This window comes from Peromyscus eremicus, chromosome 2, assembly GCF_949786415.1.
Source record: "Peromyscus eremicus chromosome 2, PerEre_H2_v1, whole genome shotgun sequence".
NCBI classification, from domain to species: Eukaryota; Metazoa; Chordata; class Mammalia; order Rodentia; family Cricetidae; genus Peromyscus; species Peromyscus eremicus.
Genome location: NC_081417.1, coordinates 79660607 through 79682018, shown reverse-complemented (window position 1 = coordinate 79682018; position 21412 = coordinate 79660607). Strand labels below are relative to the sequence as shown.

The window sequence follows — 21412 nt, the reverse complement described above, 5'->3', positions numbered from 1 at the left end:
GACTGACCAAACCTTTCTGGATCTGTCTGCCTTGAAACTGATGACTCAGTAGTAATTCATAAGAGTCAGGCAGTGAACACAGGTCATGAGCTGTGGTCCCAGCTACAAGGGTCTCAGAAATCATCTTCAACAAAAGTTAGTTGACAATAGTAGACCGGTGCGTGGATTTGATCTGATCAGCGTTTTGAATAAGCCAGTAGGCAAGCCTAACAAGGTATGTCACATATGGGCATGGTAGCACATGTCTATAACCCTGGAATTCTAGAGGTGGAAGCTATATAATGAGTTCAAGGCCAGCCTAGGCTATTTAAAAGAATACCGCCCCACCTCCCACCCCCGCCGCCGGGTGGTGGCGGCGGCGCATGGCTTTAATCCCAGCACTCGGGAGGCAGAGGCAGGCGGATCTCTGTGAGTTCGAGGCCAGCCTGGTCTCCAAAACAAGTTCCAGGAAAGGCGCAAAGCTACACAGAGAAACCCTGTCTCGAAAAACCAAAAAAACAAAAAAAAACCCACAAATGAGCCTGAGCCAGTCAGTGATGGCATACATCCTTAATCCCAGCACTCAGGAGGCAGAGGTAGGTAGATCGCTGAGTTTGAAGCGAGCCTTGTCTATAGAGCAAGTTCTAGGACAACCAGGGCTACACAAAGAAACCCTGTCTCAAAAACAAAAAACCTCACGATGACTCATGTTTGACCTGGGACTCCATAGAGACGAAGGAAGGAACCAACTCCAGAAAGTTGTCCTCTGTTGACTTCCGAGTGTACACCATGGTGTGGGAGTACCCCTCATGTTATGCACACACAATAAATTAAAAATCCAAGAGGACTAGGGAGACAGCTCGGTTGGAAAAGTGCCTGCTCACTGCAAGCAGGAACCCAACTTGACCCCCCAAACCCACATAAACTTGCCAGATACGGTGATGTGTGCTTGGAATCCCAGCAGTTCCTTGAGGCTCACTGGCCAGTCTGCCCTAGTCGATGAGCTCCAGGCCACTGGGAGGCCATCTCCAAAGTGGGGATGGCACTTGTGAAGGTGACAGCTATGGCTGTCCTCTGGCCTTCACATGCATGCACCTACATGCATGCATGCATACCCACCCATATGAACACACACTGTTCTCCAAAGACCTCCCTCCCAGTCATCCTGGGACCACATTCCTGCATGGCAAGAAGGGACTGAAGCAGAACAGTGATTATCTGCCAGCTGGACTCTGTGACCACCCCGACTGGTTTCAAACTGTTCTGTTTGCAGTGCTGGGGATTGAACTCAGGGCTTTTAGCATGCTAGACAAGTGCTCTGCCACCAAGCTTCGTCCCCAGTCCTGGCAACTATTGTTCTCAGTGTTCTATTATGGAGGAAATGGCAAACAGACTTGCCCTTGGTTCAACATCTAAAGTAACATCTCCAGGCTCCTTCTGCTGGGTGGAGCCACGACTCACTTATTTCTAAGCATGTACCCAAGGCTGCCATGCAGCATGAAGCCAGTTACCAGCAAAGACATCGCTAAGTCTTTAGAAACCTTTAATAACACATTCATTCGTTAAGGATAGCCCTCCTTTTCCCTCAGCTCCTCTGGCTTGAAGCTCTCCACCCAGGTCTCCACCCTAAGGAAAGAGTCACGATGTGGGGTGCACAGTGAGAGGGATCACCCTTATCACAGGCAGGTCCACGCTAGAGCTCAGCCTCAGGGCCTGGGACAGATACCCACAACTGTGCTGCAAGCACATTTCCTGGAGAGAGGATACTGGTGCCATGGTAGAATGTGGGAAGAGGGCATGACACTTCCGGGCCAGTTTTCTGGCCAAGAGCAGCCTGGCAGGTTGTCCTCTGTGTGCTAGAAAAATATTCTCTCCACGTGCTGCATCATGAAAAAGACCAAGAAATACTGAACTGAGAGGCTAGGGAAGCTTCACCACAGGCTTCTCCACAGAAAGGCATCTAGGGACTTCTCCAAAAACTGCCACATGAAGGGTCACCTGCCTGCTCAGCCATATGCTCCCTCACTGTACCTCACTGGACACTAGCCATGCCCCAGGCACCATGCTGGATGCCAGGGACACAGATTAATGAGACCCTCGGAAGGATGAGAGCATGGTGGGGTTGGGAGACCAAGGCCAGGAGAGAAGCAGGTTCCCCACAGATGACCAACATCGAAAGGTTATGTCCGAGTCTGAAGCAGATCCCATCTCTCCAAAAGTGGCCCATGGGGAAGACCGGACACATCACTGGGGGAAAGGACACCAGCTGGAAGCATGGCCTGACCTGCAAGGGTGATGGTGGCGTGGATCTGGCCTCACCGTGGCCAATGGTCAGTGAACGATGGAGATGACCTGGTCCGCCACGGCAAAGACTGGGAACAGCGGCCGAGGGAAGGACGTGCGGTGGATGTGAAGCACCGTCCCTGAGGCAGGCTCATAGAAGACCAGCTCTCCTGCTTGGAGGTCCAGCAGCACGCCCAGCTGGGCTGGGCACCGAAGCAGCGCCAGAGGCTCATGCCGTCCATTGTGTGAGAAACGGAACTCTTGATCGTAGCGGGAGAAGACCCAGGAGAAGGCATTGTGGCCCAGGCGGCAGTCACTACCAGAACCCTTTCGGGGCAGCTGGGCTGAGGCCACGCCTACTTTATAAGCACAACTGTGCTGAACGTTCACTATCCAGGCATGGAGCCCAGTCTGGAAGTTGGTAGCAGCCAGGGCATTGGGCCAGTGGTCAAAGCGCTCTGGGTCATCTGAGCAGGCCTTGGACTTCTTGGCACTGAAGGTCAGGGTCCTTCTATCTTCGGACAAATGCAATAAGGGGCTGACAGTCCTTTCATTGATATGCACCTCCTCCATGCCTGCCAGAAAGAATTCTCAGGGTTGTCCAGGGCCCTACCCCTACTCCATCCCTAATCTGGTCCTACTGTGTAGTCAAAGGCTTTCTTACCACCCACTGAGACCTCAGATAAGCCACTTAGTCTCCCTAAGCCTCAGTTTCTTCATCTTTAAAGTGGGAACCAAATAGGACTTGTAACAGGGTAGTCACGGGGACTAAATGAAATAGGATGTGTTAAGCGCTTCGTATATAATATGTGCTGAGTAACTGTAGCCAGGAGAACAGTAGTTATTGGTCTAAAATCTTCATGTGCAGATTCTGATAGAAAGAATGGCCAGAAAGGAAAAGTGAGTTGCCCAAGTTCCCGCGTCAAGCTGGTGGAGGGTCAAATGAAGACCCAGTATTTTAGTATTCCCCTATTATACTGCTTTTGAGTGATCCTCTCTGTGGCTTCCAGAGCTGATAGCCTGAGGGCAGAGCCCAGAAACTAAGAAACATGACATAAGCAGTTCTTGGAAGTAACTAAACCAGGCACCATCTGATACCAGAATCTAAACTGTACAAGCTATCACATGTAATACTAATTATGTGTGTGTGTGTGTGTGTGTGTGTGTGTGTGTGTGTGTGTGTGTGTGTGTGTAATCTGCAGGGGAGAGTCAAACTGAGAAAGCTTCAGTCTGTCACCACTGGGCATATGAGCTTCCATCCAACCCAGGGGAATTCCGGAAGACAGTCACTTCTGACGCCCCAGTATGCAGCACAGGGCCAGGTCCACATTCAACACCAGTCAGTGTTTTGGTGTTCTCTTGGTCTTGAGACAGGGTCTCAGATAGGGAGATAGGTAGCATGACTGGTCTTGAACTCAGAATCTTCCTGCTTCAGCCACCCAAGTGCTGGGCTTATAGGTGTGCATCACCACACTCAGACATTTGTTAAATGACTGGGTGAGGCAAGTCCTGGCAACTTCACTGTGGCCCCAGATGCTCTCCAGGTAGATGTCAATCTATTTTTAAAAAGCAATCTGGGGCTGGCCGGGCAGTGGTGGTGCACACCTGTAATCCCAGCACTCAGGAGGCAGAGGCAGGTGGATCTCTGTGAGTTCAAGGCCAGCCTGGTCTACAGAGCTAGTCCAGGACAGGCTCCAAAGCTACAGAGAAACCCTGTCTCGAAAAACCAAAAAAAAAAAAAAAAAAAGCAATCTGGGGCTGGAGAGATGGCTCAGCGGTTAAGAGCACTGGCTGCTCTTCCAGAGGTCTTGAGTTCAATTCCCGGCAACCACATGGTGGCTCACAACCATCTGTAATGAGATCTGCTGCCCTCTTCTGGCTTGCAGGCATATATGCAGACAGAACACTGTACACATAATAAATAAATCTTTAAAAAAAAAAAAAAAGCAATCTGAGGTTTCCAATAAATGATAAAGGGCTGCCCCCAGAAAGGTAAAATGTAAGGAGGACAGGACTTAAAGGAACATAATTAATCCTATACCTAGCTACAGAGAAATGGGAAGGACCTAGAAATGGGAAGGATCTGGTCAACTGCTCAGCCCCATCCACAGCCTCGGCCCTACTGAGCAGTCTCAAAGCTTCCAACATTACTGGCTGTCAAAGCTAGCATCCCAGATGCACTAATGTCCAGTGTGACCCAGCAGCAACCGCCCCACCCACCCCCAATCTCTCTCTCTCTCTCTCTCTCTCTCTCTCTCTCTCTCTCTCTCTCACACACACACACACACACACACACACACACACACGTAGGTAGGCAGGCAGGCAGGCAGTGCTGGACTCTTGCAGCTCCTAACCTGAGAGAGACCCGAGAACCGATGTTGCCCAGAGTTGAGTCAGTAACGGGCTCCAAGCACACTTCTCGTTAAAGCTCAATTTGTCCGACTCCTGGGGATCCAAAATGCCTTCTGCTTCCTCGGCCCTTATGCAAGGGGGAAAAAAAAAGACAGGTTCAGGAAGGTTCTTGAAATGCACCTGGATCCACATGGCTGAGGGGAGGAGGACAGAAGTAAAATCCTTCCTTTGCAGGGTAACACCATGATTGCATTAGCCAGAAGGGAAAGTAGTTTTTCCTGATTCTCCCAGGGGCCTTCATCCCAGCAAAGCAGACAGACGTTTATAGGGAAGTATATTCTCAACTGGTATTAAAAGTGGGGTCAGGGGCTGGAGAGAGCTCAGCAATTTAGAGTGCCCAGCTCCAATACAACCACCTGTCACCCCAGTTCTGAGGGATCAGAAGGCCTCTGTGAACACTTGCACCTACGTGTATTCACCAACACATACACAAGCATGCAAACAAAGATAAAAATAAGTAAATCTTAGGGGTGGGGGCTGGAGGCTGTGTGCTCTGGGGTGTGACTCATGAGTACCCCCAGTAAGCTGACAACAGAGATGGGACAGGATCTGGGCCTCGGGACCTGCTGTGTGATAATATTTCTCTATTATACTATCCAGAAAATATCTCACTTCCTCCCAACCCCACTGCAACAGTAAATGTTTCCCTGGTTGGTCCAAAGATCCCAACTACTCCTCAGCTCTTCAACACAAACACCCCTACCAGAGACTGGGACATTTAGTCATCAAGACGAAATGCCTGGAAGCTGGGAAGGTGACACAATACTAAAGCACTTGCAGTTGAGGACCAAGGCTGAATCCCCAGAACCCGTGGAAAACTTGGTGAGATAGCACGCCCCTACAATCCCTGTGCTTCTGTGTGAGATGGGAGGGGGAGATAGGAAGCTCAGAGGCCAGCTAGCCTAGTGTAACAGCAAAGAGAGCCTGTCTCAAGCAAGATGGAAGGCAAGACCCAGCATCTGAGATTGTTCCCTGACCTCCACACGCACAATGGTATTTACACACACAAAACACGCCCGCGCGCCCGCATACACACACACACAGTAAAAACCCAACTAGGGCTGGAGAGATGGTTCAGCAGTTATGAGGACTTGTCGCTCTTGTAGAAGACTCAGGTTGCATTCCCAGCACCCACATAGCAGCTCACAACTTCTATAACTCCAGCTGCAGGGGATCCAGTGCCCTCTTCTGATATCTTCAGGCTCCTGCACATGCATGGTGCACGTCCGTATACACAGGCACACACACATACACAAAAGTAAGAGAGATAAATATTAAAAACAAAGAAAAAAATTTAAAGAAGGGAATGCCTTAGGGTAGGATGCCATTTATCCAGATGTTTGGCCTGTGTTTACTGTTTTTATACATGATTGCTTAAACTTTGTGGTAATGGGAAGGTGGTGGTTTCCCTGTCTGACACCAGAATGGAGCTTTACGGAAGACATTGAGCAGAAAATGGGAGTTGGATTCAAGTCGTGCTTCCATGGAAAAAAATAGAACAGACTCAGGGTGGAGAACAGGCATTATTCAACACATTTTTTCCCCTTGATCTGAAATGAAATCTCAAAGGGACAAAAACGTGAAGTGGGAACTTATTCAAGACTTTGCAGTCCTCCAACCTGGCTTCTCGGAAAGAACTTTCCTACCACCTCAAATTCTGAGGGTGTCTTGAGGCCTCTCAGCAGTGCTCCCCTGATCCATGCAAGATCTCTGAGAGACTGTCACTGACTGGCCTGGCCTGGGGGGAATGAGATGAGCAGAGCCTTGGAAATGGGGCAGTACACGTGCTGACCATAGGCCCCGGTGACAAAGGTTCTTTGTGGTCAGAACAAGAGAGAGTCTGTGCTCTCAAAGCACGGCAGCCCTCTGTGGAGAAGGCCAGCTCACAGGTGGAGACGAGGAGGAACCAGTGTCAGCAACTAAGCTGCCATTCCAGGACAGAGCTGAGACCACCCATGGGCCGAAGTCAACAGAGAGCCTCCCGGCCCAGCTACCACATGCGTAGCTGGACACAAAAGTCATGGCCCCGAGGTACAGGGGGACTTGAAAACAGCAAAGTCTGTACGGACGGAATCAGAGCATTCCATCTAGGCAGTGGGAACTTTTTGCCACTCTTAGGCAAGAGCTGAGCCCAGCCACCAGGGATGTGGAAATACCAGAGCCAACAAAGGCATTTCTCATTAGATAAGTGAGATCCCACCTAGACGGGCCTGACAGCAGCTCTTAAGGGAGAATAACCTCAGTGAGAGCACAAAGCACTACACACAGATCTCCAGCTCTACCAGTAGGTTTCCCTATGGAAGAGGTATGGACTCAGCAATTCAACAATGTGTGTGCTGAAGGACTGAGCAAATGAATAAAGCTATTGGCCTTGCTGGGAGCTGGAGTTCTTTTTTATTTGTTTATTATTATTATTATTATTATTATTATTATTATTATTATTAGTGCTGGTGGTGGGTTTTTTTAAGAGCGGGTCTCTGTGTAGCCCTGGCTGTCCTGGGCTATGTAGACCAGGCTGGCCTTGAACTCCCAGAGATCTGTCTGCCTCTGTCTCCCAAGCATTGGGATTAAAGGCATGGGCCACCAGGCCCAGCCTGGGAGCTAGGGTTCTTAATGTAAGATACAAATATGGAATTGGGCGCAGGCAAAGGCAAAACACTGTAGTGTTACACTGGATTTAGAAGAACATCTGTTATGATACAGATTCGTGCATTATAGTTACACATATGCCCAAGCTCTGACTAAAGGTCCAGTACAATGACATGTCAGTAGCGGCGAGAACACTCAATGTCTCATCTTGGCTTTGAGATATATCATCCTACTAAAAACGGGTATAAGACCCCCGGAGAAACAGCTGGTGCCAGGGCTGGGGTAGGCAAAACCCAAACTGAGCCAGGGATAGCTTTTTAAAGAATTCTTTTTAGATTTATTTTATGTATATGAGTACTTTGCTTACATGTATGTATGTGCACTATGTATGTGTCTGGTGCCCAAGGAAGTCAGAAGAAGACATCAGATTATGGGTTGCGAGTCACCTTGTGGGTATTGGGAACCAAACCCAGGTCCTATACAAGAAGAGTAAGGTCTTCTAGCCGCTGAGCCAGCTCTCCAGCCCTCCCACCCCTGGGGACATCTTTTTGTGCCACAGTAACAAAGTGCTCGAAGAAGATGGGGACCTGTCAAATAGACAAATATGGGGCAATTTGAGTATCAAATCACCACAGTGGTGCTTTACTGTGCATCACATAAAATCAGAATCTGTGACTGGCACTGATTCCAAATAAGAGATGGAATAAATAAGCAAATAAATGAATAACTCAGGCAGAAATTAACAATGGGTGCAAAACTCTTAGGGTAAAAGTCTATAAGCTAACAGGAAACATACACAGAATGCGCCTCTCATAGTTTGCTCATTAATTATGAAAGGGAAAATGAAGAACTTGGTTGATGACACCTGAAATACCTACCACTTCAAGTACTCAAACTTAATAGCCCTGATAACAGCACAGTGACATCACAGCCCATTACTATGATGGGTTAAGAACTTGACATTTACGAGGTGTTCCTCCCTCCCCAGGAATGGATAATCTGAATCTACTCCTGTGGGAATATTATATCTCACAGAGTGAAAAGTCTATAAAAGGGGCCTGAACCTTAAAGACTGAGGAACAGTTTTAGATTGAAGAAAACCAGATGAATCAGGAGAAAACAAAACAAAAATCCCCGTCATTAAGAATGTTTTTGGCACAACTGGCAACCTTTGAATATGGACTATATGGACCGTGTATTAGAGAATAGTGTTGTATCAATGATGAATTTCCTAAATTTTATGCTGGAATTATATGGGAAAATATCTTTGATGCCAGATGGTGGCAGCACATGCCTTTAATCCCAGCACTGAGGCAGAGGCAGGTGGATCTCAAAGCTAGCCTGAGTGAGTTCAAAGCTAGCCTGGTCTAGAGAGTGAGTTCCAGGACAGCCAAAAATACACAGAGAGCCGGGCGGTGGTGGCGCACGCCTTTAATCCCAGCACTCGGGAGGCAGAGCCAGGCGGATCTCTGAGTTCCAGGAAAGGCGCAAAGCTACACAGAGAAACCCTGTCTCGGAAGAAAAAAAAAAAAAAAAATACACAGAGAAACTTGTCTCGAAAAACATAAAAACAAAACAAAACAAAAAAAAAGAAAGAAAAGAACACTTGTTGCTCTTGCAGAGGACCCAGATTCTACATGGTGGTTCACAACCCTCCATAACTCCAGTTGCGGGGGATCTGATGCTCCCTTCTGACCTTCACAGGCACCAGGCACACATGCGGTGCACAGAGAGCAAAACATTCATACATATAAAATAAAACAAATAAATCTAATAGAATTTATTTTTATCAGAGAGAGAAAGAAATGAAGTAAATCAATATGTATTGATGTGAACTTTTTTCCAAAGCAGCTAATGAATAGAACAACAGGTATAAAATGATCCTATCTGTGTTTGTTTAGAAACATATATTATTAAAAGAAGACAAAAAAGAAAAACACACACACACACACACACACACACACACACAAAGCCACATATATTCATATATTCCAATTAAATAAGAAATCCAAAATCCCAAATCTAGTAAAACAAAGAGTTTGGAATTCCACATGTAAGACTGGCGAGCTGACTCAGTGGGTAAAGGAACCTGAGTTCAATCCCCAGTACCCACATGGTAGAAGAAAAGAATCAACACCCTCTGACCTCCACACAGGAGCCATGGCACACCCACACATATATATACACACACACACAAAGTAAATTTTTTAAAATCCACTTCTTTAAAACCAACCACACCTCTGGGGAAATGAGATTGGGAAGGGTTGATGAAGGCTCGCTTTTCATTTTAAATTTCCTTTTCATTTTAGGGGGCTGGGAATTGAACCTGGGACCTTGTACAAACCAGGCACAAGCACTGTACCCCCAAGCAACAACCCTAGTGGGGTGGGCTAACCACCTTGCCTGGCAAATTCTATCCACCTGGTGGTCATTTCCTCAGGCCCTGGCCTCTCAACCTGTTACATCCAGGAAGGACCTGTTGACATTCTCTAACTATTGAGCAATTAAGATGGAAACTGAGTGGTAACGCAGACTTAAGTCTCAGATTCTTTCGCTGCAGGAAGAAAGGTAGAGGAGACATCAAGGAAACAGGTGGCAGGTGAATCCAGGTCTCAGCAAGCTCACTGCCTTTTCTGGACCTCAGCATTCATATCCAGGGTAGCCACAGTTGAAGTAGGATAAAGTATAGGAAAGCCCAGGGCAAGGCCCTGGCTAATAAGTATTCACTTCTCTGCCTTTCCATATGGATGGAAAGAAGATATGGTGGGGTGGGAAGGCAGGGGGTTGACCTCTGACCTTGGAGCCAGGCTCTAGGAAGCTGCTCAGCTGCATGCCTAGAATGTAATGGCCTGGGAAGAAATGGGGTCTCAGCGACTGCCTGAGAAAATGACAGAGCCATACTCACCTCTCAAAAAACTCCTGCTCCTTCTGCTGCAAGAGAAGAGAACAGGGTCAGGCTGGCAGCAGTCCACCACCCAGCACGTGGACTCGACCTGAACCCACTTCACTGCATACAACTGTGGGGATGCAGACTTGACAGCAAAGACCAAGCATGAAGCTTTCTGGGCTGTTCTCTCCCACGCTCCTCTACCCTCCCAACACGCACAAACAATGAATCAGCCATTGTCCTCTACCCTGTGGTGTCCCCGGCTCCCCTCAACTCCACTTCAGGACCATCCTCCAGAGACCCAGCTCCTCACTGCCCCCTGCCTTGGAGACTACCTGCTCTTGGATGCCTGTGATTCTCTGACTCTTTTATTTGACTGTCCCAGTGGCTGGGACAGAATGTGCCCTTGCCTGGAAGCTGGTCCTGAATGAATGCCCAATCTAGGGCAGTCTGTCTCCATGACCTCCCTACTTGGAAGGCAGAGGGCTGGCCTGGTTGTTCTTCATTCTCCCTCTGTTTGGTAGTTTTACTCAGATGTCTTACTGGAGGCATCTGCATATCTATAAAGTACTTTGAAAAGCAGCACACTGAATATTAATTGTGGTTATGTCTGGTAAAACTGAGAATGTGTTTTTTATATTGATGTCCTTGTCTGCCCCAAGCACTGCCTTCTCCCTGTGTACTTCTGAACTCCCTCCACCTCCCCAATTCCCTGTACCTGGGTACTTTTCTTATTACCTAAGTCACTTCATCCAGGAAGCTGTCTATGATCCATTCCAACTGCCTTGGGGGTGTTCTGACCTCCAAGGGATTCCTCTACTACCGTGACACACCGTACTTGTCAGTTTATGTAGTCAACTCTTGGGTAGGGCTGGGAGTAACTGCGGCTGTGCCCGATAACTGCCCCATTACACAACACTTAGGCACTCAATAAGCATTTGCTTGCCGTTGAAAGTATATTGTATACTCCTAGTTTTATTCCCTGTCTCATGTTAAAAATGGAATGAGTCAATGATATTAAACGTAGTAAAGAAGATAGCTGTAGGGACCACTCACTGCCAGGGGACCTTGCAGTGGGTGAGAGAGAGATTGAGTTCAACTTTGAATACAGAATGGGAATTGATGGCCATGGAGCAGGGTGGGAACAATGGGTGGAAAATCACTAAGAGCGGTGGTTCTCACCCTTCCTAATGCTGAGACCCTTTAACACACACAGTTCCTCATGTTGTGGTGACCCCCAACCATAGGATTATTTTCAATGCTATAACTGTAATTTTCCTACTGTTACGAATCATAATGTAAATGTCTGTAATTTCTGATGGTCTTAGATGACCTCCATGAAAGGGTCAGTCAACCCTCAAAGGGGTTGCAACCCACAGGTGAGAACTGCTGGCTAAGAGGAAACACTGAGGGGAAGGGAGATCCTAGTTAAACCTACCTAACAGGATTCTTGCTCAAGACAGGCCAGGATGATCAGATACCTTTTGGGGATGGATAGTGGAGATGTGGAATCTGATAAATGCCAAGGGCTATCAGAGGTCAGTGGTCGGGGCTTTTGGCCAAGCTGATTTAGCTGGGTTCTTTGCTAAGAAAGCGCATGGATGGGCCTGGATGGAAGCAGCTTCCCAGTCTGGCAGAAATCACTGGCATTCATCCCTGTCCCACGGCCATCTTTTTGGCATTCTCCAGGTCTTCACATCTGGGGAACCTGGCCAACCTCCCGTGTCCTCGCCCTCTCCCGACTTACAATTAGCTGGAGGTCATCCAGATGGGTAAGCATGCCCACCAGGCTGGTACGTAGGGTGTCCAGCTTCTTCATTGCCTCGGCCCAGTGTGCCTGCTGAGTCAGGATACTCTGGTGGGCCCGCTCCTCTTCGCCATGCACCTGCTCCAGTAATCGCTGTTCCTCACTCTCACACAGGCTCCTCACCAGACTCAACCTCTGGATCACCAGCTCCCTCGCTGCACTAGCCATGCTCTGGCAAGGGATAAAATGAGGAGTCAGATCCTGGCAAAGTCCCAGTCACAAGCAGGAGAGAATGTACCTGCTTAGGAGAAACAATGTCAACATTGATTGACAATGTCTGCCATGGGCAGAGTAAGGAGAATAAAGGTGCCCCAGCCATTTACTTTGACACCCTAGCATTTAGAGTTCCAAAGTATGGTTTAAGAGAAACTTGAGATCCAAACATCCAGGCCATGTCTCAGAAGGTAACAGCCACAGTATAAAAAGTGGGTGGGGCCTAGAGATGAACTAGAATTGGAAACACGATGGTCATGGGACAAAAGTGAGAGAATCATAGTAATCACAGGGCAGAACAGCCTTAAAGAGTTATCTCATCAACCGACCAATACGAACCAGGCTCCAGCTGAAATTTCACCTGGCCCGCGGGCCAAAATCTTATCCCCTCCTAAGGCTTGTTCATTCCAACTGGTTCCAACACAGGGTTTTTATGTGCCATAGAGGGGCTTTGAAAAAATTCTCAGATACAGATGTTTCTTTTTGTATGTATGTTTTTGTTTTTGTTTGTTTGTTTCGAGACAGGTTTTCTCTGTGTAACCACCCCGGCTGTCCTGGAACTCTCTCTGTAGACTAGGCTGGCCTCAGACTTACAGAGATCGTTCTGCTTCTGCCTTACAAGTGCTGGGGTTAAAGGCCTATGCCACCATCCCAGGCTCAGCTAAGGATGTTAACGAGCATCATCTTCTAACTCCCAGTGGTCAGGGTCTGGCATGCAGTAGGTACCTCCAAATGTACACTTGGTGACTGAGTGGGAAACTTCTGATGTCTTAAGGAAAATCTCTTGCTAGCTTGGACACCGCGAGCCAGTGGCAGAGGTGACCTAGAATCCCATTCTCCCGACTGTCGGTCTATGCCAGATGCTACCTGGTAACCAATCCTCCATCTGCTGCATAAAGCACCTACACTTAAACTCTTGCCAGATGTGTTGGAATAGAGCTGTCTTCTTCAGGTCCGGGGGCTAAGAACACCCAGTCGTTTCCCTGGGCCCTGTCCCTGAAGACTTGCTTTGTATAATACAGGAAGTAGTCACCCTCTTTTATAGAAGACCCACGATCTGCCCAGTGTGGAGAGAACAGCTTAGTGACGATCAAGGAAACTCACTTGGGTCTGAACCCCACAGACTTTGCTTGTATTATTATAACTGCTTCCCACTTGGTCTTCTGGCCTTTATTTTTGCTATAGTCACTTCCTACTATAGGGGGGTTCCTTTTTAAACTGAAATTTCAATCTGTCTGCAACCCTGTCCCGTGTGTGTGTGTGTGTGTGTGTGTGTGTGTGTGTGTGTGTGTGTGTGTGTATGGATGCCACATGCATGTTGGCTTGGCTCTCCAGGAAATGAAGTTAAATGTGGTTGTGAGCTGCCCAAAGTAGGAACTAGCAAACAAACTTAGGTTCTCTGGAAGAGCAGGAAGTGTTCTTAACCACTGAGTCACCCCTCTATCCCCTAAATTTAAGTCTTTTGCCTTACTAAAAAAACAAAAAAAACAAAAAAAAAAACCCAACTTTTCAGTGGCTTCTCTTTATTTCGGAAATGAAAGCGAATCCTCTGTGACCAAGAGGATGGGACCCAGCTTCTCCCTGAACCTTTTGCTCTCTGACCCAGTTTCTTCCTGAACCTCTTGTTTCTCTGATTTTACTCCTTCCTGCCATCTCACCTATTCACACTGCTTCAGCCTCGCAGGACTCTCCTGGGCAGCTCAGACACCCTTCTGCCCAGGTCTTTTGCATTTGCTAACCTATCTACACATTCTTCCCCCAGATGTGTGGCTCGTGACTCCACTTCTCAGGTTTCTGAGCAAAAGGAAACCTTCTTTTCCTCAAACTTTTATTTATCATTATTGTGTATTGTATGTGTGTACACATGCGCACACTGTGGTACATGTGTGGAGGTGAAGTTCCTCATCGGTTTATGCCAGTTCAGTGTATGCAGTTACAAAGAAACTTGGCTAAGGCAGTGTCAACCTTACTCTGTATGCTATGTGTATATGTGTGTGTGTGGGGGGGGGGTGTGAGGGGTTTGCAAACAGGGATTCACCAGCCCTGCCCCGAAGGCCATATTTAAATGTGAAGACATAACAGGTGCTGAATATAGGATCAGCAGTGGGATGTAGCAGGGCAGCAGCAGCCTGAGAGGCAGAGGAGCCAGGACATAGAACTGACTCCGCAATGAGGCAGTAGGGTCTTGGGCAAGTCAACTAACTCCTGTAAGACTTATTTCCCCATCTTCAAATAGTGATGTTTACTGCCACCTACTGCAAAAAAAAATTGTCACAGAGTACTTCAAAAATTCTGGCATGGAGGTGCTTGCCTGTAATCTCAGCACTCTGGAGGCTCAGTAGTTCATGGTCAGTCTTGGCTATATAGCAAGTTTAGGCCAGGCTAGGCTACACAAAACACTGTTTCAATAAACAAAACAAAACAAACAAAATCTCCTAAAAGGACTGGAGATGTAGCTCAATGGTAGAGCTTTTGCCTAGCATGTACAGCATTGCCTAGTAGTGCCTCACACTGCCAAGAAGAGGAGGAGGAGGAGGAGGAGGAGGAGGAGGAGGAGGAGGAGGAGGAGGAGGAGAATCCATGTAAAAGTACCTACAGAATTTCATAATTCTGGAGATGAGCATGAAATAATTCCACAGTTAAAGGCCTGGGGCTGGAGAGATAGCTCAGCTGTTAAGAGCACTTGTTTCTCTTGCAGAGGATCTGGGTTCGGTTCCCAACACCCACCTGGTGGCTCACAACCATCTCTAACTCCAAGGGATCCAATGTCCCCTTCTGATCTCTGTGGGTGCCAGGCACATATGTGGTGCACATACACACATACAAGCAAAACAATCAGACACATAAAATAAATAAATCTAAAATTTTGTGAAAAAAGGGTACTAGTCTTTTTGATTTTCTATCCCCAAATCACCAAGAATTCTGCGTTCTGGTCTGTAGCCTGTGTACCAAAGGAAGCAGTCAGCCAGCTCATCCAGCAGCCCAATGAGGCTGTAAGTTTGGAACGGGATTTTAGACTGGGCTAGACCGGGGCTAGAGTCTTATCCTGGGGGCAGCTCAGTGTCGAGAGGAAAGGGGAAGAATTACCACTGCTTTCTGGCTCTTCCCTTGCAGGACCTCCGCCACGTACTTGGAGATGCCAGCGCTCTGTAACTGCAGCCTCTCACACTGGTCCACAATCTTGTTCTGCAACACAGATGACGTTAGGGTGTCCTTCTTCGTGCAGATGGGCCACTCACTCATTCAAGTGACTTTTCCCTGTGACTCCACCCTTAGTCGCCCACTCCCATGGTCCGAACCCAGAAATCATCATCGAAACCAATAATAACCCTGGAGCCTTATGCCAAGGATCCCACACATGCCTAGGATGTCTTTCCTTCCAGTTCACTAATGCTGGGCTCCCCATTCCAGTTACTCATTTGGGGCCATCAAGACGCTTGGGTCTTGATGGGTTTGTCCCCACCCCCCTCTCCTCCCCTCTCATCTCCTCAGCTCACCACTGGCTACTTTCACTTCTGATATTCTATCCAGATGGTCATGACCTCAGAGGAACCTGTTAGAGCCCCCCAAGTTGGGCTTCCTTTGTCAATCTTCAAGCCTCCCCACTACCACAGCCACTTTTCCTAAGGGGACCAGTGAGGCCATGTCCGACTCAAAACCTCCCGAGGTTTTCCAATACAGTCACGGTGAGAATAAGCCTCTTATCTGAGCCCACAGGTCCTACCTGGCATAACTCTTTGTCTCCTGTGCCACCCTCTACTTCACACTAACCTTCTTTCTGCTCCTTAAAAACGCCAGATTCCCCCAGTCTATCTAGGAGCCTTTGGGCTGGTTGTTCCTCCTTCAGCCTCAGCCTTTCCTGATTGTCTTGTTCCCTTGATCTACTCATATGCCGCCTCCTCAGAGAAGCCCACCCTGACTTACCATGACCTTTGTCCTGCTTTTTTTTTTTCTCTTACTTACAACTCCTGACTACATATTGTGTGTTTACTTTTGTATGTTTTTCTGTCTCCCTACTACTGGAGCATAAGTACCACACTCTGACCTCTGACCTCCCATCTAGAAGGAAGTTCCTGCGTATAAAGGGCCTTAAATAAATACTTATTGATGATGAACGCTCATTGCCTTGACCACAAGTGAGTCGTTAGTTCTCTGTTCCCAAACTCACTAGTATCAACCATCAAGGAACAGGAAAAGGTTTAGAAACGAGGAAGCTGAGGCAGAAGGTTAACTGGCTCACCGGAGGAGACACGGTTAGACCTGGACCTTCCCTCTCCTTCCCACCCGGTAACAGCTGGAGCGCTCCAAGCAGCAGTCAGCCCCTCCACTCCTCCCCCTAAGCACTGGCCCTAGTGCCCTGCCACAAGGCAATCGGCTGCCTCTTCCAAGAGACTCCCAGCCCTCCCTCCCATCATAAGGGTGAGCTGTAGCACTGTGGTCATCGTGGGCCCGGGGACTAAGAGGACTGGGCTTAGCTTCTGTCCTTTTTTCTTAAAAAAAAAAAAAAAAAAAAAAAGGAGCCAGGCATTGGTGGCGCACGCCTTTAATCCCAGCACTCGGGAGGCAGAGCCAGGCGGATCTCTGTGAGTTCAAGGCTAGCCCTGTCTACAGAGTGAGATCCAGGAAAGGAGCAAAGCTACACAGAGAAATTCTGTCTCGGATAACCAAAAAAAAAAAAAAAAAAAAAGTTTTATTAGTGTATAGTAATTATATAGACCGTTGCACTGACTCTTCTATCACATCCACCCTTCATTATCCTCCATCCCCCACCCTGCTCCTCTCTTCTTTAATGCTCCCCCTTCTAAGTTTCATGTCCCTTTTTCTTTTCAAGTTTATTTATCTATTATGATTATTATCTCACGTGCACTGGTGTTTTGCCTGCATGTGTGTCTGTGTGAGGGTATCAGAACCCTTGTAGCTGGAGCTACAGACAGTAGTGAGCTGTCATGTGGGCGCTGAGAATTGAACCCAGGTCCTCCGGAAGAAGCCAGTGCTCTTAACCACAGAGTCATCTCTGCAGGCACCTTTTTTTTTTTCTTCTTTTTATTTGCAAAAAAAAAATTTTTTTTTTTTGAGACAGGATTTCTCTGCATAGCTCTGGCTGTCCTAGAACTCACTTTGTAGGCCAGGTTGGCCATGAACTCACAGACATCTTCCTGCTTCTACCTCCCAAATGCTGACTAAAGCTACCACAACTGGCTTTTTTTTTTTTTTTTTTTTTTTTGACAAGGCTTTATTATGAAATCCAAACTGGCCTCAAACTTGCCATCCCGTTGCCTCACGGGAGTGTGCCACCACACCCAGCTCGTCTTGACTTTTTATGACTTGTGTCTAGGTTCCACATATGAGACAAAACACAGGACAGCTGTCTTTCTGAATCAGGTGATAAACCTGATTTCCAATAAGGTATGTTTACTACTTTGTTTCTCTTAACATGGTGACCTCCACTTCCCCCACCTTCCAGCCAACCACATAATTTTATTCTCTATTATGGAATAATACTCTAGTGTGTGCATGTGTGTGAATATATTCACATTTTTCTTATCCATTCATCCAATAATGGACACCTAGGCTGGTTCCTAACTTGAGCCTACCTTCTAACTAGCTTGGAGGCATGAATCCAGAAGCTAAGAGAGGTTGAACTGGTAGTATTTTGCCCAGGTCAGTAATGATTTCTCTGCAGGCTGGAAGGAGGAAGGAGGAGTGTACTGAAGGCATTGTGTACTCTAGGGCTAAGGATGTAGCTCAGTGGTACAGTCTAATATGCAAGAGGCTCTGGTTAAACCCAGCACCAAAAAAGAAAAGCAAACAAACAAAACACAGTATCTAAAGTAGAAGGAAAGAGACAAGGCTCACTTCCCTTAAGCCAAGACCAAGCATGTGTGTAAGGTCTTAGGGTGGCCCAGAGAAGGCACCTGGGGCATGGTACCAAGCCAGTCATCCTGCCCCAGCCCTCACCCCTCCCACCGCTCAGATAGGCATGATGGCTACTTTTCAAGGTTTTCCATGAGGTCATTTCCTCTTCTTAACCACTGAGGTCAAGCAGTGGTTTCCTCTTGCCCAGTCAATGAATCTCCCCTTCTAAGCCCTGAACACTAGGAGTCTGGGAGGAGTTACCATCTTGCTGTGGGCCTCCTTTTCCTCATCTGAAAAACCTGGGTTAGAACCCACGCTTCAGAAGCCCAGCCTGGGTGGAATGAGATGATAAATATCTAAGTCCTTAGGAATTTGTAAAATCCTTACCCATGATGCAAGCTGATTATATCAACTTTACTCAAGTTTATTTTCATCGTCACTGAGTAACTGAACCCTGCTGGCCCAAGTTTACAATGAGGTATGTTTATTACAATCTGGTTTGAGTAGGTGATGTCCCTAGTGACAGCTCGCAGTGCACAGCAGGGCTCAACGCCAAGGTGGGGTTGGGAGAATTAAACCATTTAATCAAATTGCAAGGAGTTCCCCAGGGGCTACAGCTAGAATGAAAGGAATACTGCAGCACCAAGGTGACTTGGCCTCCAATCTCAGCAGCTCAGGGGAAAGGGTGGGGCTGGGTGGTGGGGGTGTAACAGGGAGGTGAGCGGCCTAGAGCCACACTGAACCAGAAGAGGAGGAGGCCTTCGGAGACAGAGAGCGTCCTGCCTTTCTCCCCACCCCGATCCATCAACTTCAAGTACAGTCAAGGCCAGGTTGGAAGGGAACTAGATCCCTCACCAGGAAACCCGAGGGGAGGGGAGGAGACTCTGAGTCAAGGGGTGAGTGGGGAACTGAGTTTTTCCGATGGCAGCTATAACAAACACGTGGTATTATGAATGCCCCGAAACTATTGGTGAAATACAAACTAGGTTCCGTGACTCACAGGGAGGGGTAGGATTCGAACTCCGATCGGGTTTAAACCAGAGGTCACACCTTTAACCACCTAGTTCTGAAAGGGAAGCCACAAAGAAGCCAGCCCCTGCCCACCCCACCACCCCTGCTTCCTGGTCCCTCCCAGTTCCCCGGAGAGAGCCACCCCAGTTCCCGGCCCCATGCCCGCTCACTCGCAGCTCCTCGGCGTGCTCCTCCGCCCGGCGGATGCGGTGCCCGTAACAGCGGCCGCCCAACCCGGCGCAGGCGGCGCACACCGGCCGTCTCTCGGAGAGGCAGAACCAGCTCAGAGGCTCTCCGTGCTCGGGGCACAACTGGCCCGGCTCGGACCCCAGCCGGGGTTCCCGCCCCAGCCCCGGCCCCGGCCCGGACTCTGGCCCCGAGGCGTCCGCGGACATGGCCGAGTGCCCGGCGCCGCGCGCTCCACCTGTCGCAGGTGCCGGGGGCGTGGTTTCTTCTGCCCACGCCCTTCCAGGCCCCGCCTTCTCTGGCCCCGCCCCCAGGCTGCGCCCGCGCGCTAACCCGCGCCACTCTGGTCCAGCCCGCGTTAGCAGGCTTGGGCTCTTTGTACAATTAAAGTGTGTTGTGCCTGAGTTTTTCAAACAAACAACGAACAACCAGTATTCTAGTGGCTGAAGGAAACTTTAGTGAGCACTTACCAAGTGTCGAGTTTTTGCTGAGTGCTTTGTTTAACAGCCAGTTTGAGAGGCAGCTTTAGGCAGATGTTTTAAAGCCAGGCTCCGCTCTCAGCCCCTCAGTGGTCTTGATTGTTAAAGGGGATTGAGAATCTCTCTCTCTCTCTCTCACCTATTTGGGTTGAGGAGTAGATAAATGAAAGCACATGAAATGAGTCAGGTGGGGCGGCACAAATCTATAATCCTATTACTTGAGAGATGGAGGTGGGAAGAAGATCAGGAGTTCAAGATCATCCTCGAACATAGGAAGTAAGCTGTAAGTGTTGGCACACACCTTTAGTCCCAGCGCTCAGGAGGCAGAACCTGGCTGATTTCTGTGAGTTAGAAGCAGCCTGATTTACACAGCAAGTTCCAGGCCAGCCAGAGCTACAGAGTGAGACACTGTCTCAAAACAAAAGACTATAACAAATCAAAAAGCATGAACAGTGTTGGGCACACAGCAGCTGAGCACTGCTAACAGTCGGGGGAAAGCACTATTATGACACTTTGTTGTTGTTGTTGTTGTTGTTGTTGTTGTTTTGTTTTTTTGAGACAGGGTTTCTCCGTGTAGTTTTGGTGCCTGTCCTGGATCTTGCTCTGCAGACCAGGCTGGCCTTGAACTCACAGAGATCTGCCTGGCTCTGTCTCCTGAGTGCTGATATTAAAGGCATGTGCTTATTATGACACATTTAAAAAAATTTTTTTTTGTTTCTTTGTTTTGTTTTGTTTTTGTTTTTTGAGACAGTTTCTCTGTGTAACCCTGGATGTCCTAGAACTAGCTTTGTAGAACAGGCTGGCCTCGAACTCAGAGATCTGCCTACCTCTTCCTCCTCCCAAGTACTGGGATTAAAAGCATGTGCCACCACTACCCGGCAGCACATTTTTTAAATCACGTTTATTCAGTGTGTGTGTGTGTGTGTGTGTGTGTGTGTGTGTGTCTTAGTTAGGGTTTTTATTGTTGTGAAGAGACAGACACCATGACCACAGCAAGTCTTATGAAGAAAACATTCAATTGGGGGGGCTCACAGTTTCAGAGGCTCAGTCCATTATCATCATCATGGTGAGCACGGCAGCATGCAGGCAGGTGTGGTGCTGGAGCTGAGAGTTATATATCTTGCAGGCTACAGGAAGTCAACGGACACACTGGGCAGTATCCTGAGCGTAAGAAACCTCAAAGCCTGCCCCTACAGTAACACACTTCCTCTAACAAGGCCATACCCACTCCAGTGAAGCCACACCTCCTAATGGTGCCACTCCCTATGAGATTATGGGGTCCAATTACATTCAAACTACCACAGTGTGTGTGTGTGTGTGTGTGTGTGTGTGTGTGTGTGTGTGTGTGTGTACGTACAAGGAAGTGCGTGTACCACAGTGCACTCGTAAACCAGAGGAAACCAGCAGCAATGGGATCCCTCCTTCCACTGTGTGGGTCCTGGAAATTGAACTGAGGTCACCAGACTTGGCAGCAAGTGCCTTCACCTCCTGAGCCATCATCCCACCCCTGGTTACTGTTTTGTGGAATTGCAGTGGCTGATTGATGGCAATGATAACAAGACCCAAGTACTGTGACTTCGGGCTACTAGGATGAGTAAGTTTTTAGTTACAACAGATTGAGACCCATTGAGAAGGCTGATTTTCCAAGTAGTGTATTTGCACTCAAACTTTCTGAGTTTGATTATTTGGGGTTTTTCTTTTTTTAATTGA

The 21412-nt window shown here is 48.1% G+C and overlaps 1 protein-coding gene across 1 annotated transcript; it reads right to left on the bottom strand.

The window, feature by feature from the left end:
- Window positions 1–1505: 1505 nt before the first annotated feature.
- Window positions 1506–19437, bottom strand: Bspry (B-box and SPRY domain containing). The gene is made up of 6 exons (XM_059254434.1): window positions 19208–19437; window positions 15258–15356; window positions 11898–12128; window positions 10169–10194; window positions 4617–4741; window positions 1506–2837 (listed from the first exon to the last, which is right to left on the bottom strand). Exons 1-6 carry the CDS (start codon window positions 19430–19432, stop codon window positions 2311–2313), a joined length of 1233 nt encoding a protein of 410 aa, XP_059110417.1. The 5' UTR covers window positions 19433–19437; the 3' UTR covers window positions 1506–2310.
- Between the last annotated feature and the right edge of the window lie 1975 nt (window positions 19438–21412).